Genomic DNA, 18,685 nt, shown 5'->3' with positions numbered 1-18,685 from the left:
CATAGTCATCCTCAGCAGTCAAGAATTTCAACACCAAATTCTTCAGAATTCCTATTATCCAAGTCTTAAATCCAGTCAAAATTAGCAAGAGCAACCACTAAGGCAGAAATGCGCAAGCACCTATTAGAGTCTTTATCCTAAGTAGATGAAGAAGAAGAACCAGAAAATTTTGAAGATTTCATCCCTCTCAATGAAGATGACTGTGAAGGAATACTTCCTCCCTGTCATTAAATTAGATAATTTAATTGTTCTTATAATTTACTTGAATAGTCTGAATTGATCATTAAGTTAGATAATTATGTTTTTAGGTTTTCATCTATTTCTAACTCATTTATTTTTTGTTTTACTCTACATTGATTTTTGTAATGTCCTATTTTTTCACATTTGTAACATGTAGGTATTTTTCTTATTTGTCTTTGTTGTTTTTTAGAAAGTTCAAAAGGTTTTTTATTCAACTTTGTTTTCTTTTTGTAATATTGTTTTTTAGTAGATTGTGTAAGTTTATTGTTTTTATTGTACTTAGTATATCGGGGGCGAAATTTTTTTGAATGTTTGGAGATTTTGAAAGGGAAGGAAGCAAAAGGTGGAGGAAGTCCACATTGTTCACAGAATTGTCCTAATTCTTTTCTACTAGAGAAGCGATTTTGTTTTAATTTATGTTGGAGTCGGAGGTCATTACAGAGTTTTAATCCTTCTGAATGGATAAAACAAATGATTTATCCATATGTGAGTTCGTTGTATGGGATGTTACCATTGTTAAGAGACCTAATTTTTGTTCTCACTTTTTCTGCAAATAATGTGGGAAGTTCCGAGATAAATTTTTCTTTCCAATAGCTTTGGCTACAGTTTGTTCTAAGCATTACTTTTGTAAGGAAGATATCTTTGTACCATTTAAAATCATGGAGTTTTGGACATTTTAAATTGGTCAATAATTCAGATGACCTATCTCTAAAATGATCTGGGTCTCTTATAAAATGCTTTATTATCGATTTTCGCCAACCTATAGTCTATTTCAATTAATTTTTTGATGTGGATCTAATGGTGTAGTCGAATTTGTCAAATTCAAAGTATAGAAAATTTTCTTATTTGTTTGAACTACGAATTTTCTTAAGATATGCATTAAAAATATGGGGTACTACAAGTACCAACGAACTCGATAAATTAGATTGAAGTTGATGATTCAAATGATGGAAATCAACAATTCAAATCATTAAGATCAACCTTTAATCCAATTGTCATGATAAACCTTTTACAATCCTCAAGATTGACGATTATAAATCATCGATCTTGAAACTTGAGCAATCGTGGTTGATCATTGAGATCAACTAATCATATTATCCATGATTTAAATGATCAATCTAATTGATTTGAATCGTTCATCTCAACCATTTAAATAGTCAATGTCCATTACTTGAGTTTGTGTTCTAGACAGGGGCAAAGCTAAGATTTTTTGTCAATGGAGGTGCTAAAGATGGTTGAATGATTATCTTGGTTTCCTTCTATGTAAATATTGGACTTGTCACAATAGGTTGACCAATAATCTCCATAAGAATGACAAAAGATTCAAACGAAAACCATAGATTTTATACTTAAAAAAAAAAAAATAGTTAGCTTAAGTTTAATATCTTAAAATTTTATTTTTTTTAACATTAAAATCTTAATAATAAGAAAAGATTTTTAGGGAGCTAAAGATGATAGCAACAAACTTGAAAACATCATTTTTATACTCACTATAATTTTTTCAACATTTTCCGAATTAACCAAATTGAATCTCCTCTAAAAAATTACAAAATCTGAATTTTGTTATTATATTTCTTGAAAATGACTAGCAGTTGAAAGTGAGGACCCTTAATTCATTTTCCATTAACTGGGGAGATAGAGGCCAATGGATGCGTGTTGTCAGCTTGAAAAATACAGGGGTTATCTCTAATATTGATCAAAATGTGGGGATTTAAATCACCATTTTGCTTAAGTTCAAGGGGATCTCTACAAGGGATGTAAACACAAGGGTATCTCTAACATCGATAAAACAAATGAGGTGGTAGAGGCTAAATCACCATCCCTCCTTCTCTCTCTCTCTCCCCCCCTCCCTAAAAAAAGAAAAAAAAGTTGAATAGAGATTGAAGATGAAGGACCTTAAATCATTTTTCATTGAAAACACTTTCCTTACCAAGTTTGTAAGAAAAGTTTTTTGACCGCATCAACTTTTTGCATTCAAAAAACATAATCCGATGCCACAAGGTTGTAGAGGACAAAATTCTAAGAACTTTGAAAATAAAGTACTTATTTTATTTTTCATCATTGAATTTTAATTTTAAATTTGGGAGTTCGGTAGCTATCCATTTTCAACACCTTGGATTAGGCCCAAAAAATATTTTTTAATATGTGTTTTACTTAAAATTTAAAGTGCTGTAGTGTTGGATTGCCGATGTAGGAACTAGGAATCCATGTAGGACTAAAGATCCTTAGTAAGATTTAAAATCTTATTAACTTAATCGGGCTAGCCTCTCTTTTGTGTTAGTGTTAATATTAGTAAAATTTTCCTTACTTAGTAAGGTTTTAAGCCTTACTAAGGGTCATTTTGCTCAAATAGACTACTACATTAGCGATCTAATATCATAGCCCTCTAAATTTCTTCGGAAACTGAGATCCAACAATTTTTTTATTATAAAAAAAACAGTTGCTTTTCTGCTTTATACAAGGTTTTGAAAATAGAACTTCACTGAACTTCCACCAAACTCCAAAATTTAAAATTAAAATTCAACAATGAAATATATCTTTTTTTTTCTCCTAAATTCATAGAATTTTATCTTCTACAACCCTGAAGCATCGGATCATGGTTTTTGATATCTCAAGATGAGTCCAAGGACCCTTAGCAAGAGTGAAAATCCTTATTAAATTAGTAAGGCTAGTCCAGCTCTTAATATTACACTATTACTGTGGCAGTAGAAGTCTTAGAAGATCAGGTGAAAAGACAAAGTTGACAATTTGAGATAAGGGGTGTATAGGCAGTTTGAAAAACATGGGGTTATATATCTAATATTAAAAATATGTGGACTAAATGGTTAATTGTTTGTTTTTTAGAGTTCACTGGTTCTGACTTGGCCTGGCCTCTGGTTGTAGCGAAGTGAGGGGTATTAAGAAAGGAGTCCGACTAGCCTTACTAAGTTAGTAAGGATTTAACCTTGCTAAGGTTCCTTGGGTTCACCTTGGGGCATCTAAATACATGATCTGATCCTTCAGGCTTGTAAAGGTCAAAATTCTATGAACTTAAAAAAAAAAAAAAAATGTTATTTTTAACTGGTGAATTTCAATTTTAAGTTTGGGAGTTATGTGGAAGTTCAGTAGTCATCCATTTTCAAAACCTTAGATCAAGATCAAAAGAAATCGGATACGAGTTTTTCAAAGAAACTTAGAGAGCTGTGGTGTTGGATTGCTAATGTGGTAATCCATTTGAGCAAAATGGCTCTTAGTAAGACCTAAAATCTTACTAAATTAGTAAGAAAGATTTACTAACTTGTTAAGTTACCGCTCCAAAGGTAAGGGTGCATTTATGAAAAAGTCCATAGGACCTATTAAATATTTTTTCCTTTATCTTTGGGTCCATAGGTCCACAACCTTTGATCTTGCCCTTTAGTGGACCAACCAGCCAAAAATTAGTCTGTTGGGCCTTGGATACCTTGGACGATTTCTGAAGGTTGGATCTGATTTTTCTTTCTTTTTCTTCTAAGGATTTCCTTGTTAAATGACCTCATAATTTTTTGGTAACAACCTACCAATTTTAAAAAAGTCATAACTAAATGGCCTCAATTTAAAAAAAGATTTGAATTACTCAAAATTCCTTTCTCACCTCATTAACCTAAGTTTCCAACTACTATTTCTATATAGTCTAATGATTTGTGACAGTGAATGATGAATTCATCATTTTGAATGTATAGTCTTATACCGTGAAATATGGTGTCTTATTCTCCAAAAAAATTAAGTATTTATAAGAAATCAATTCCTAATCAAGAAAACTTTTGATATTAGTTTTTATTTAACTATTATTATCTATGAATTTGGGATATCTCCTTGAAGATTTCTCGACGAATATGTTACATTTACAAAAGAATGAATTCACTGTCTTTAATTATGATTATATAGAAATAACGAAATCTCTAATGGATAGATCTTAGAGAGATACCCAAAATGGATATATAATAATAGCCAAACGAACACTCTATTAACCGGTTTTTCGATGTTGTCTAAAGCTATAAAATCTGATTACTACTTATTTAAAGTGCAAATTTTGATTCAATCATTTGTGCGACTGTTGTTATGTATGCATTTTGAGTATTTGATGGAGATCTATTCACTGGCAAATTCATTGTCTTTTTTGGAAAGTAGTGAATTTGTTACTTTTAAATAAGAGATATGTTAAATGGAGGTCATTTTTGGCTAACGCCAATGATGTGTTGGCTCACAGCCAGACAAGTATTTGACATGTGGTGCAACGACATCAACAATAGAGAAAACTTCTCTCCCTTATCCACTGCCCATATTTTTATTTTTGAAGATTTCTAATCTTAAAAAGAGTCGTTGGGCCCACATTGATTATCACATTAACAATCCAACAACACAACCTTTTAGATTTCATGAAAATATTTATTTTTAGAAAAAAAAAAAATTGAAAAGATATTATTTTTTGAGCTTGATCTAAGTTGTTGAAAATGTACGGCCACCAAACACTCAAATTTAAAAATAAAATACAACGGTGAAAATTAATTATTTTTCTTTTCTTATTATTTTAAAGTTCATATAATTTTGTCCTCTATAACTCCATCACATCAAATCATGTTTTTGAATGTCACAAGATGATCAAATCAGAAAATTTAGCTTCTTTTTCACCATAGGCAGGAGGGGTGTTGGCCAAAGACAATGTTGATTTAACATCACTCCTTAAACTAAGAAAGTACTAAACTCGCCATTAGATAGATCTTCATTATATTACAAAACGGATGGATGATAATGAAAAAATGAATGTTCTAATCAAAAGTTACACCTTGATTAAGATTGGTGTTGGATTTCATTCCTTTTAAAAAAGTAAAAAATAAGTCATTGCTTTTGTAATTCATTATTTTTTGTTTTACAGATACAATTTTGTGTGTAAAAGTAATAAAACCCAACCCCTGACCTGACCTTGATTAGGACATAAAATTTGAACTAATACCCACTTAGATATTATTATATATGTATTTTAAGTATCTCGCAGTCTTACCTTCAATCTCAAGGATAAGATAAGAATATTGGGATTTTAATATTGATTTTTCTCTCCCCCCAAACCCACTGGGGTACAATTTTTTCACCTTAATTTTTATAAAATATTCTCTCCTCCAAACTCTTAAGAGTAGGATATAATTTTTGGCAAGTAAAAGATACTTTGGATAGAAAACCAAGGGTTTTATGAGTTAAAGACAAGTGAAAACAAAGTTGAAGATGTGGTTGAATAGGTTAAAACAATTTACAAAGATGTTAAAAATATTGAAGATGATTGATTTTTTACAGAACACCCTATAGGGTTTTTGGCTAGGGGTTGAAGATGAGGGCGTTAAGGTCAATTGTATATAAATATTCTACAGGAGACTGAGTTCAAGGTACATGCCATATGTTTGGAAACACTGGGGAGTATCTTTAATATTCACTAAAACATGGAGGGGCATCTCTAAATTACCCTTTAATAAAAGACATAAAAATAGAATGAGTGCCAATGAGATAGGTGGATAATAAGCCACACTTTCTTAACAAAAGCTATGCAACTCAGTCAAATTTAGCTCTTTTCCAAAATTTGATTTAGTAATTTAAGATCATTTTGATAAAAAAAACAAAATTTCACCATTAAATCATTGAGAAAAAGTAATGTTGACTTAAATCTAATCTTGCATTTTTCAAAGGGGTAAAAACCTAATATCACCAATTTTATAGGGGGTGTTTCTAAATTACCCTAAAAAAAACTCCTTAAATATTTTAAATACCAGAGACACTCAAACTACCTCCTATTTGATCAAAAAATGGAAGAAAATAAAAATAAAAATAGAGATTGATATTAAATTCAAGTGAAAAATGATCAAATATGTTATCAACTCTAATATAATTTGAAAAGTCATCAAGCAAATTGGATGTTTATGTATACGTGGCCTACAAAATCTTTATTGAAGCAGCCTTGCTTGCCGCTTCAAATTCTGACTCCAACTGAGCAACGGGCCCAGGCCCCAATACTTTTGGTGTTGCTGCCACAAAAACCTATTTCTAACAAGATCAGTAAAATCAAGTTTGGGCAGGTTTTGAAATCAGGTTATATGGCACTTCCATGATTTCAACAAAATTTTGATACATCGAAGCACACATCTAGCAAACTTACACCGTGTATCAAGTAGATTAGCTTGAGAAAGTGCAGAGCCAATTGAGACATAAAAGGAAGCCATGGCACGACTTCTGAAACCAAGCACAAATAAGGCTCTCAGCACTACACCCAAATCTTACTTATGTGTTATCTATGTCAAATATTAATGTCGACAGGAAGATACGATCGACATATCCTTAGTACTGGCAAGAAAAAAGATTAAGAGAATGGAGAAACTTAATCAGTAAACATGGAAACATTACTATGAGAGGAAGAAAGGTATGATTACTTATAAAATGTTTGCAAATAACACAATAAAAAGAAAGCAAGACTACCTCTTCAACTCTTCTTTTTTAATCAAAGTAATTTAAAGAATGTTGGCCTCTTGAAATCAAATAAAGTTTAACCGCCTTTTACAGCGAATACGCTTTCCTGAAGTCAGATGTTGGTGGGAAGAATTACAAGAGGCTTGCAAATTCAATTGTGAGAAGATAAATGTTGCAATGGTGGAGGTCGTGTTTACTCTTTCACCTTGGAACTGATAGTCCGAGCTCTAATTCAACAAACAGAACATAATTAGCATCAGAAATCAATATTACATGAATAAAATACTGCACTATCTACCAAAGCAAACTCTATCAAACACATAGAACATACTTTGTATAAAAAGCCACCGTTAAATGAATCAAATAAAATACCATGTCAGGAAGAAGATGGAAAATGGTATCCACACAACTACTCAATTTATGGTGTGATTCGAACAAAAGAGGTGAAATAAGACGTAATTTAACTAATATACGGCCCACTAGAAATATGACTTAAGAAAGCTTGTATAACGAAATTACTATAAATGTGATAAATACAAACAGAGGTCATAGTCCATACAAAAACTGAACATATGTGATGGGGACCCACCTTCAGAAACAGCAAGTGGGTTGAGGCAAAACGAATCACGTGCCATCAATTCCATCTGGGAAAAGGAGAAATTCTGTCACCATTATTATTATTTTTTTGATCGGTTAAAAAAAAAAAATTCCAAACCAAAATATGTATACTATGAAGATCTGGTTCTCTATTCAATCTAGATCTGAACCACTAACCAATCAAGGTGCTCTCTGGCTTTATCTAAAGGGTAATAACATGACACTTCTGTAGTACTACACCAACCAATGAACCTTGCAAATAGGGAAACAATCGGATGATTTTTTTTTTCATTTTCTTTTCCAAGAAAAATGGGGTTTAGGGTGTTTGATTGTGGAATTCTTTTGTTTTGGTATATTTCCAGAATATGAGTGTGACTTGTTATAATGATCCTACAGATAATATATTGAATGGGGAAGTAAATAACAAGTGGATGACTATAATGTACAATTGAAAGCAATAGTTTGCACAATTAGGTTTGTCAGACCAATGAGCTTCTCAGCAAGGGCATCTCTTAAGACGGGAGAGATTGATTGGATGTGCGCACCACATTGTAATGTCATATTTTGTAAGTATATTGAACAGTTTTGTCAACTAGTCCCATCATTTTCCACTTGAACGGTAAGAAGAAGAGAGGGGCTACCACCAAAGCTTATCTATAAATACTCATCCCCGCTCTCATTTCACAAAACATAATGCAATACAATTTACCTATCAAAAAAACAAAAAAAAAAATTGTAATACAATTTGATTTTGATTTTTTAAACTTAGAGAAAATAGTTCTTCTTCAACCTATCAAAAAAAAAAAAAATTTGTTCAGCTCGTGAGATGAACTTCTGGAGATTGGTGTGAGGCTATGCTTCTGAGAGGTGCAATGCTTCAAACTTCACTACTGAGATGCTAATCAACCCTATTTGATAAGATTTTCTAATTTGCTCTAGGGACAATATTTGACCATAGAACTTGTGATTCTAGGTATGCTAACATATGTGAAGTAGAGCAAGAAAATCCGGGGCCAGTATTTCCCCATAACTTGTGATTCTGGGTATGGCAACATCTGTGAAGTAGAACATCCAATTTTCCTCGAATTTTTCTTTTTTCCTTTTTTAAGCAAATCAAATATCAGATGATGGCTACAATGTGATTTAGAACTGGCTGGCCAGGGGTATGCTCAAAGATAACATTCATTAAGTGGGGTTCTTGCTTACAAGAGGCCATTCAGATTCCAGAGACTACTGAAGTAAGACCTGAAAGTGCCTCCTTTGCAAAAAGAAATTGAAATACTGTTCAATTCCTACTAGAGATCGACCTTGAAACTCTTCAACTAACAAATTAGATGCAAGTGTTCTTAAAAAGAACTTTGCGAAAAATTTCTATTCAATAAAAACCATGAAACAAAATTTAGTACAGTTGAAAATGGCAAAATCAATTCTTATCCCTACTTCATATTTCTGAGTGTTTTCCCTGATCTGTGTAATCCATGTTTCTTAGCTTTTGCTTTTAGAAAGAGGATTCTTTGGAGTTTGGACCTTACTCCCATTGCGATTTGTGGGATCTTTGATGGGAATGAGCATTCAATTTTGGAAGTCATGATTGGTCTCTTTGTTTTGCTTCTTTTCTCAATTTTTTTTTTTTTTGGTGAAGTTTTTAGGGAATTTTTTTATTTTTTATTTTTATATTATAGATTAAGGGGGAAAAAACATACAACATGAGGTACGATAGAGGTGACCAAACTCAAAAAAAGAAAGAAAAAAGGAAGAGCCATCAACTAGGGCTCGGCAATATTACAAACCATGTCCCATCGGACAAGGAAGTCCTCAAAGAACACCCCCTTGAACTCTTTGAAAATCTTGCACCAAAAAAATATCAACCCGAGAGCTGATAAAATAAGCTCACTTCTAGATTAAGCCTTTCTTTCAAGAGTTCTTATTGTGTTTTTTTCTTTCCGAAGGCCCCAAGTGATCGCGAACAGAGTGTGACTCCAGATTAACCTCTTGGAGTGTCGGAATGATGTCCCCAATTGGAGCCATTCCTCAAAGACTCCTCTAACAGTACCCGAAAGACAACAATCAGCCACAAACAACTCCAGAAAGTAATCCCACACCTCCTTTGCCACTACACAATGCACAAGCAAATGTCTAGATGATTCCTCCTTTGACAAGAACATACAACCACCACCTTTTGGATCACAAAAACCCCTTCTCAACTGATCGAGCATGAGTATCCTATCCTGAACTGCTGTCCAAACAACGAAAGTCACATTTGGACCCCACACGACCATTTAAGGAAAATAAAGATCCCTAGACCTATTTAAATCATTATAAAATTCTCTCACCAAGAACAACCCTTTGGAACTGGGGGCCCACATTCTCAAATCTTCACTGCTTGAAACACAAGAGACAAGATCAAGAAAATCCATTAACTCTGTAATCTCCGACAATTCCTAGTCATTAAGAGGCCTCCTAAAGCCCAAGTCCTCTTTCTAACTAGGAGCTCCTTGATCCATCACACGAAAACTGGAGAGAAAAAGATTCCGCTTTCTAGAGATTGCAAATAACGCAGGGAACCTGTCCTTCAAAGAGTCCACAACACGAATTCTCCCAAAACCTAACTTTGTCCCCCTTCCCTACTTTAAAAGTGGTCCTCTTTTTAAATTGTGGGAGGATCTTAAGAATGCCTTTCCACACACCACAACCGTACGGATTCTTAGCTTCACCATGCTCTCAACCAAAAGTGTCATCCTCGTATTTAGTTGCTATCACCTTACGCCACAATCCTTCTCGTTCCACTCCAAACCTCCACAACCATTTTCCTAGCAAAACCCCATTCAAAGCACCTAGTTTCCTAAATCCAAGACCACCCAAACTCTTCACCGTGCATATATTTCTACAATTAACCAAATGGAGTTTACTTATCCCATATTTGTCATGCCACAGAAAATCCCAAAACATCTTGTCCAATCTCAATTCCACGCTACTAGGAATCGTAAACAAGGAAAGATAATAAACTGAGACACTACAAAACACACTCTTGATCAAAGAGCTTACCTTTCTTAGAAAGATAATTTGCTTGCCAAGAACCCAACTAATGCGGAACGCAAATCAAGTTAATGGTCAAGGGTTCTAACGAAAATTTTGTAATTATTTAGATTTTCACTTGGGTTTAGATTTATCGTTTTATTGTCGGAATTATTTTAGATTAGTTAATCTTTGAATTTTGAGTTATTTTTTTTCCTCACGTTTTATTAACCCATGGTCTTAGTATAATGTTTAGGGGTAGTTTAGCAAATTTAGTTTGTCTTGTATTTACCTTTATTAGAATTGAAAAATTAGGAGAGAGAAAGTTACGAAATTAAGACTTATTTAGAATTTTAGTTTGATTAGGATTCTTGGATTTAATTTCTTTATATATAGATTGTATTAGAGTTTTTTTTTTTTTTTTAACGAAGAATTTGATAAATATAGAATGAATTTCTTTTATGGAGTGAAACGAGTTCTCCTCCATTTTTAGTCTAATTCCAAGAAACCTTGGTGTGATTTTAAGGTTCTATCTTTCTATCCCTTCTCTTTTTTCTTCTAATATTTATTTTTCTTTTTATTATTTTCTCTTAAATTTTATTGAATTCTTAATTCTTGATTCTTAAAACCTACATACCTCAACTAATCAGAGCCTAAAAGTACGACTTTAAGGCCCCATTATGCAAGACCTTAGCACAATTTAACTAACCAATTCCCCATTTTAACTTAATTTGTTACTTAGGCCCATATAATAATTAGTTTATTTAATTTCAATTAAATTATGGACCTAATGAAACTAATTTGTTAATTATTTTTAGGTCCAAATATTCTCAAGATTATGACGGAAGATCCAAGAATAGTCAGCAGGTAGAAAACATTCTAGAGACCAAGACATTGCTCCAGCCTAAAGTTGGAAAGCAAAAGCCCCAATAAGGCAACGATGTTGGTAGGATTACCAACATCGCTGGATTCTTGTGGAATTGCGTGTTTAAGCAACGTTGACTTGGTCCTCTCATTAGAAGCTATGTAATTAGGGTTAGGGTTTTTTGAGAACACAGAAACCCTACTTTTCTTCTATTTAAAGGGCCCAGACCTTCTGTTTCAATGAACTTCTTTTGAGAGAGAATTTTAGGTCAAGATTAGGTTTTATTTTCTTTAGCTTTATTTTTCTGTAATCAGAGAGAAACTTTGTACAAAGTGATTAAAGTTTCGAAGAAGATTGTTTTCTTTTACAGTTATTTCCAAGTTCCTATTATTTTTTACTTACCTTCTTTTATTTTTACATTCCTAAGAATCTATGATGACTCGTAACTAACTCCTCTATTATAGAGGATGATGAAGTTGAAGAGCAAGATGATTTTATTATCATTGCATCAATTTATTCCAATACTTGGTTCTACTGTTTAATTAACTTACCAAGAAATAAAACTTAGTAATAAACTAACCCTAACGGTGATAATCCATTCTTAGATAAGTTCAAAATGGATTATGCACGGCATTTGTAGATGATTATTAAGATTTGGTTACTTGGTAAAATATTGCTTAAAGATTCAAATAATCACAGATTTTAAAAGTTCTATTTTCCAATCCAGGTGCATTTGGTTGCTAATTGGATCGAGACAAAATCAGGAATTAAATTGGCATTTTGATTATAATATCTTTTGTGAAAGGTGGAATCATCATCTCTAATGCTTTAATCATTTTGTTTTTCCATCTTTCTTTTCTAGATTGATTTTAATCTCCCAAAAAGATTTACCAATCCCTTTTAATTCTGATTTTATCTTCAGTTTGATTCCGAAAAATAAGCATAATATTTTCTTGATTTCATTAACTTACATATGTTCCCTTGGGTTCGACCCTTGCTTGCCCAAGTTAAGTAAGGTAATATAAACTTCTTTGATGAGTCTAAAGGTGACACAAAAAGAATTTCATCATCAACCCTTAATCCTTTTCCCATTTTCTTAACCTTTAATCCTTACATCCTATAAACCTAGATTAATCATAATTGCAAAATGTCAAAATTAGACCTTGCAACCAAACCCTTAGGGTTGACCCTAAAATTTTAAGGTATCCCTATTGTAACCCAATCCTAAACCAAATTCCCTAACCACCCCTTTTTTCATCTTCTTCCCTCAAGCATTACCAACCATCTAGATATCTTTTGAACCACAGGTTCCCAAGTACACTTAACCCAATCCTAAACCAAATTCCCTAACCACCCCTTTTTTCATCTTCTTCCCTCAAGCATTACCAACCATCTAGATATCTTCTAAACCACAGGTTCCCAAATACTCTTACTCATATATTGTGCACCCAAAGGAAGACCCAAGTAGGATGAGGGTAGAGTCCCCACTTGACAACCCAAAGACACTACAAAAAACTTCGTATTACTAACTTTTCCCACTGGAAAGACGCTGTTCTTTCGAAGATTCACGGGGCAAACCGGAGATTGCTTCGAAACAACACAAAAGACCACCAAGGAACCTAACCTAATCAACGTCCGCATAAAAAAATAACCAACGTGTCATCCACGAACTGCAATTGAGTCACCAATGGTCCCCCTACACTAGGAAGAAAACCTCCCAAATCTCCATTCTCTACCGCTTTTCCAATCATTCCACCCAAAGCCTCGACCACAACCAAGAACAAAAAAGGAGAAGAGGTCCCTTTGCCGTAAGCCCCGAGAACTCTTACAAAAGCCTTCGAGGGACCCATTAATAAATAATAAGGATGGGGAAGAAACACATTTCATTACCAAGTAAATCCACTTATGGCCAAACCCCATACGCCCCAACTTTGAGTCTACACACTCATTGGCAATACAAATCCCATCCATGATTTGTCTCCCTTTCACAAATACCCTTTGATTAGGACCAATGACCTGAAATTACCTCATTCATCCTCGTTGTCAACAACTTCACGATAAACATTTTAGTAGCACTCATCAAGCTGATTGGACTAAGATCTAAATGTCTTCAATCCCCGCTTTCTTGGGAACTAGGGCCACAAAAGAACAATTCAACAATTGATCAAGAACTCCATGCTCATAAAAGCCCACCGAGACTGCAATCATACCCACTTTAATCGTGTCCTAACATGATTTAAAAAAACTCAAAGTGAACCCATAAACTTATCCGAACACAAACTAGAAATGTTAAGCAAAACTTCCTCCTTCTTAAATGGTCTTTCTAACCAAATCCTTTGCGAAGCAGAGATATGATCGAAGTGCAAATCATCAAGCTTCGGCCTCACAAGGTGACATTCAGAGTACAAATCACTGTAAAAATCAACCACGCCCTTCCTAACCTCCTCTTCCTGTTCAACCCAACTTCCCCCAATTTAAAGCTTAGAAATAAAATTGGATCTCTTGAGAGCATTGACCATTCGATGAAAAAAAATTTAGTGTTCCCATCCTTCTTTTAGTCATCTGACCCTAGACTTTCGTCTCCAATGCACTTTCTCAATGTTTACCCTTTGGTTAAACTCTTCCTTTAAGGCACCCCTTTTAGCTCTTCCCCCTGGAAAGATAACCCTCCCTCTTATCCAGACCTTCCAACTCCAATAAGAGCCCTTTCTTTTTCAATTCCACCCTCCCAAACACCCCTCAATTTTACTCATTGAGTTTATCTTTAATGAACTTTAATTTCAACCTACACCGCCCTAGGTTTACCATCAAAGCTCAAAACCGACCACCAAATTTCAATCAACTCCTTAAAGTTGTCATGTAACAACCACATGTTCTCGAATCTAAAAGGAACTGGAAGCCTTGCGAATGGGCCCACCTAAAGAAGAATTTGGAAATGGTCGGATGGTGGATTTGGAACCCAATCTTGTCTCACCCGTGAAAAGTTGCTTTTCCAAACAATTCGTTAGGAAAATATTTTCCTTGAAATCAAACACGACCCAAGAGATAAGACTGCTCAAATAAGGAAAAATAAGAATTAAAAGTTACATTTCGTATATTTAAACCTGCAATTTCTAGGATCACTTAAAAACTTTAAGAGTTAATAAATGAAAAGGCCAAAATACACCATCTTTTCCAATTTTAAGCCTAAACTCTATCAAACTGAAAATTGACTTGGCATCAAAGTGGAACCTACGTGCATCCTTCAAAGCTACTTTATGCATCAAAAGACAATCAAATTATTTATCATATGCGCATCACATATCTTGAGGTGCATGAGACAAATTTGCCCCCACATAGATTGTCAAATTTCAAACATACGCTAATTAAAAATATGTATAAATAAAGAAGTGAAATAAAAACAAGCAAAGATTGGAACATCAAGTAGATACAATAAAATTTTCTTAAATTAATTTTTTTATTATAATTAAAGTGATGAAATCTTTGATATTTTCGACTACTACAAGATCAACAATTGAACTACTGTCCTTGACTTAAAACACACTGCTTTCTAGGCCTCTGGATACAACCCATAAAGGTTTGCCATTCTTTGAACATAAACTCTTGAGTGGGTTTCATGGAATTTCAACAATTATTCAGCTTCCAGGAAAAATTCTCAATTTTGTGACTCATAAAAAACACTAGCATGTTGGTGGATCATTTCAATAATGATACAACATTATGAATGTTGAGTGTCTATTTTCCTCTACTCTTGGCTGTGTAATACGCAAGTTAAGCCCCGTGGCCCTCTTATATTCATAGTTCTTCCCCTCTCTGATAGATTGGTCTTTTGGAGTAGTTGGTTGGTTAACATGGTATTAGAGCTGTAGGTTCGTATGGGTTCAATTCTTTCCACCCTTATGGATGAGGGGGAGTGTTGAGTGTATATTTTCCTCCACCCTCGGGTATGTCATACCCCAATTAAGCCTCGTGACCCTCTTATATTCATAGTTCTCCCCCTCTCCGACATATCGGTCTTTTGGAGTAGTCGGTTGGTTAACAATGAATGATTCTTCTATATCATACTAAGATAAGAAATCTCATAAGTGGTTAAATTTTTTATATGCTACCAAAGCTTTTTCAAAAGATTTTAATGTTTAGAATTTTTTATTTTGTATGATGGGACTCATGTAAGAGACCTATTTGCATTCAATAATTTTGACCTAATCAATTTTAAAACCGTTTTCTCTATACTGCCCCCTAAGTGATTTCAACTTCAGGTTCAGTTTTCAATTTCGATAAACAATTTTAAACAATTTTCTTAAATTAAAAGAGAAACTTTTCAAAAATTTCCTTAGACATATTTCACAAATACCAAATTAATGAATCGAATTGAGAGAATCTCAATGAGAAACAGATACTCACACTAAAAAAAACAAACATTAAAGATCGGGAGAGGTACAGCAGAGGCTACCCTGTGAGAGAGCGCGACAAATCCTTGAATTTAAGCTCAAGCGTGAAGTCAGCCTTGCTACGGCTACAGCGCTGTGGAGAGGTAACAGGGACATCGCACATCCAAGTTCGGTTGGAGATCTGTTAAACAAAACCTTATCAGATCGGAATTAGGGTAAAAAAAAAGGTTTTACTGGGGTTTTCGATCGAGTAACCTGGATGTGGAGGTGGAGAAACGACGAAGAGGGACTGTGGAGGTAGATTTGCTTGAATGAGAGACTCTTGAAGTTGAAGATCCGTCTAGAGAAGATGTTCGAACCTTTGATTTCATGGCGGATTTAAGTGATTGGAGAGCTGTTCTGTTGATGAATCTGTTACAGGTGGAAGCCATGAGAGAGTTTTTAAGTTCTAGGGTTTAAGGTTTAGGGTCTAAAGCTTATAACATGGAGGTTCCATTCGATATCTTTTGGATAAGGAAGAGAGAATCTCTAAAATTAAAAGAATGGTGTGTTATACGTAATCTCACTAATGAGAGTATGGTGGATATGGTTCGGATTTTAGTAAAATTGGAATTGAATCAAACATGATTAAGTCTACAAATTTGAAATCAAACTAATCTAATTATCCTATAGAATCGAATCAATCCAAATCAAACTTGGTTCAGATTAGTTCTCGGTTCTCATACTTATTTAACAGTAAAATTAAAATAGTTAAAATTTAAAATTAAGTAAAATAAATATTAAATAAAGCATCACGTATAACACGTAAGACGTATAAATAAAGTATCAAAATACTTTTTATTTAAACATTAATAAAGCAACATACATAACACATTAAAACTAAAAATCATGAAAAAATTAGAAAATAAAAATTGTTTAATACTTATTTTGTAAAGGATGATTGAAAATCAAAGTCATTCCTAAAATCAAATGTTACTTGTTGCTTGTTTAAAGTCGAAACCAAATGTTAATTGTTACTTTGTGATTAAAAGTAAGAGAGCACATTTTTTTATGAGTTTTTGTTAGAAAAAAATAGAGGAGATGAAGTTGAAGATTTTGATGAGTTATCTCTAACACATTAACATAGTTGAGAGAGAGAGATGTATTACTTCTTCGTTTTTTTACGAGGTGACGAATTATGAGGTGAGTGAGGGAAATGAACGACGGCTAGCTTTTCTTCAAACTTGAAGAAGAGAGAAATAAATAATAAAACAACGAAACTAAGAAAGAGTTATATATATATATTATAATAGATATAAAAATTAGTTCAATTTTATTATACCCCTAATCTAGAATTGAACCAAATCAATTGGATTTTTTTTTTTTTTTTTACAATCTCCATCCGAACCAAACCATGCTCAATCCAAACCAATTCAATCCAAAAGGCTCGAATTAGTTCGGTTATCAGATTTACTCAATCCAATGTGCAACCCTAAATGAGAGTACCATTTTAGGGATTTTTTTTCTAAAACATGGGCAACTTTTGTTAAAATTCCCATTCGGTACAATGTTCATTTTGGTCCCCAACAAGTTTTTCCAATGAATTTGTCCCTTTTATCATCAATGAATTCACCTATAAAATTACTAGTGAGATCGTTAATATGGCAAAATTGCTGATTTTTATCAATCATGATAACAAAAGTGGCAAATTCATAAATTATAAAAGTGATATTTTCATTTGAAAACCATGTTTTGGGAATTAAGTACCAAACTTAGAATTTTGTTGTATTCAGCGCACAAGACGGAGATTCACCCCAATTTAAGGGAGGTGTTATTGACACCCCAACTTTTACTTGTTACATCTCATTTAAAAAACAAAAATTTGAATGATAGATAATAAGTAACAGTTGGGTGCCATCAGACGCTCTTGTATTTTTGTTTTTGTTAGGTTTCTAATTTTAGGTTTTAGATTTTACATGAACCTAATCCTAATTGTAAACAACTAGCGAAATTGCTGGTGTTGTAAGGTTTGAAACATTGAAATAATAACTTGAGCCAAACTTTTATAATGTACTTGAATAGTGTGTTTTAATGTTTAATTGGGGTGTGATAAATAATTTAATGAACTAGGGTGTAATAAATAAAGGTTAGGTGCCAATAGTGTCTCTCTCACGAGCATATAAGTACAACCATAGTGTCAAATGTGGGTTTGATGACTAGTCTCTTTGGTAGACGAGACCGAGTTGTCTCAGACGAGATAAATTATTTAACTAGATTTATAATTATTTATCAATATATATTTATATATAAGTAATTATAATTTTTTTTATAAAATAAGATAGATTATGAGATAATTAGTAATAAGATTATATTTTTATTTAGATAATAAATATTTTTAAATTATAAGAAAATAATTATTTAATTTAATAAAAATCATTGACTGGGCCAAGTTTTACTGGGCCAAGATTTTCAAAATATTGCTCAAGTCATCTCAGTTTTTTGACGAGACTGCGTGTGAGATGACTTGGGCAAGTCATCTCAGTCTTAGATGAGATTTGAAACCATGCATATGACCTTTTTCTTGGGCATGTACATCTAGTCCAAAGGACAAATAATGCATCATTAACGATCACAAAATAATCAATTTCTGCCATTGGTTAACATCTAATTTTAATTATTCAATTGAGTATTTCTTACTTTTCTTGATTCTAAGATAGAGATGCTGGGCATGAAATATGTACCAATCCTTAATAAAGAAAAATGAGTTTTAGTTTCATAATTTTAATAATTAAGAAAAAAGTCAAGTCAAAATATTTCAAGTAATATATAACATGCATATATAAATTCATATATTTTATATAGAACAAAAGTATGATACTCAATAATGAGTAAACCTATATTAATTTGAATTTTAGTTAAAATAAAGAAATCTTAAGGTACATAATTCTGCCTGACCAAAGTCAATATTTTATGAAAATAAAAACTGATTTAGCAATAGAATGCATTATGCAAGTATCCGTCGAAGTTCCGAGGGTGCTCAAAGAAGTCTAGAAGCAACTTATAATTGCATCACACATCACTGCGTATAAAGAGGCGTAAGTAGTTTTTTCAAGCTTCTAAAGAACCTGATGAT

At 33.1% G+C, this 18,685-nt stretch overlaps 1 protein-coding gene across 1 annotated transcript; it reads right to left on the bottom strand.

The window, feature by feature from the left end:
* Positions 1–6,616: 6,616 nt before the first annotated feature.
* Positions 6,617–16,087, bottom strand: LOC147393423 (uncharacterized). The gene is made up of 3 exons (XM_086456052.1): positions 15,829–16,087; positions 15,636–15,754; positions 6,617–6,932 (listed from the first exon to the last, which is right to left on the bottom strand). Exons 1-3 carry the CDS (start codon positions 16,002–16,004, stop codon positions 6,907–6,909), a joined length of 321 nt encoding a protein of 106 aa, XP_086312178.1. The 5' UTR covers positions 16,005–16,087; the 3' UTR covers positions 6,617–6,906.
* Between the last annotated feature and the right edge of the window lie 2,598 nt (positions 16,088–18,685).

Source organism: Akebia trifoliata, chromosome 10 (genome assembly GCF_017979445.1).
Source record: "Akebia trifoliata isolate Shusen 1 chromosome 10, ASM1797944v1, whole genome shotgun sequence".
NCBI lineage: Eukaryota > Viridiplantae > Streptophyta > Magnoliopsida > Ranunculales > Lardizabalaceae > Akebia > Akebia trifoliata.
Note: the sequence above shows the minus strand (reverse complement) of the source record. Positions and strands in the feature narration are given on the sequence as shown.

What these genes read in the sequence shown, in the direction of transcription:
- LOC147393423 (XM_086456052.1), bottom strand. Translation starts at nt 16,004, where the DNA reads ATGGCTTCCACCTGTAACAGATTCATCAACAGAACAGCTCTCCAATCA. An exon ending in TTCTCCACCTCCACATCCAG is followed by an intron (nt 15,755 to 15,828) that starts GTTACTCGATCG and finishes TTTGTTTAACAG; the next exon opens with ATCTCCAACCGAACTTGGAT. An exon ending in TTGTCGCGCTCTCTCACAGG is followed by an intron (nt 6,933 to 15,635) that starts GTAGCCTCTGCT and finishes TTGTTGAATTAG; the next exon opens with AGCTCGGACTATCAGTTCCA.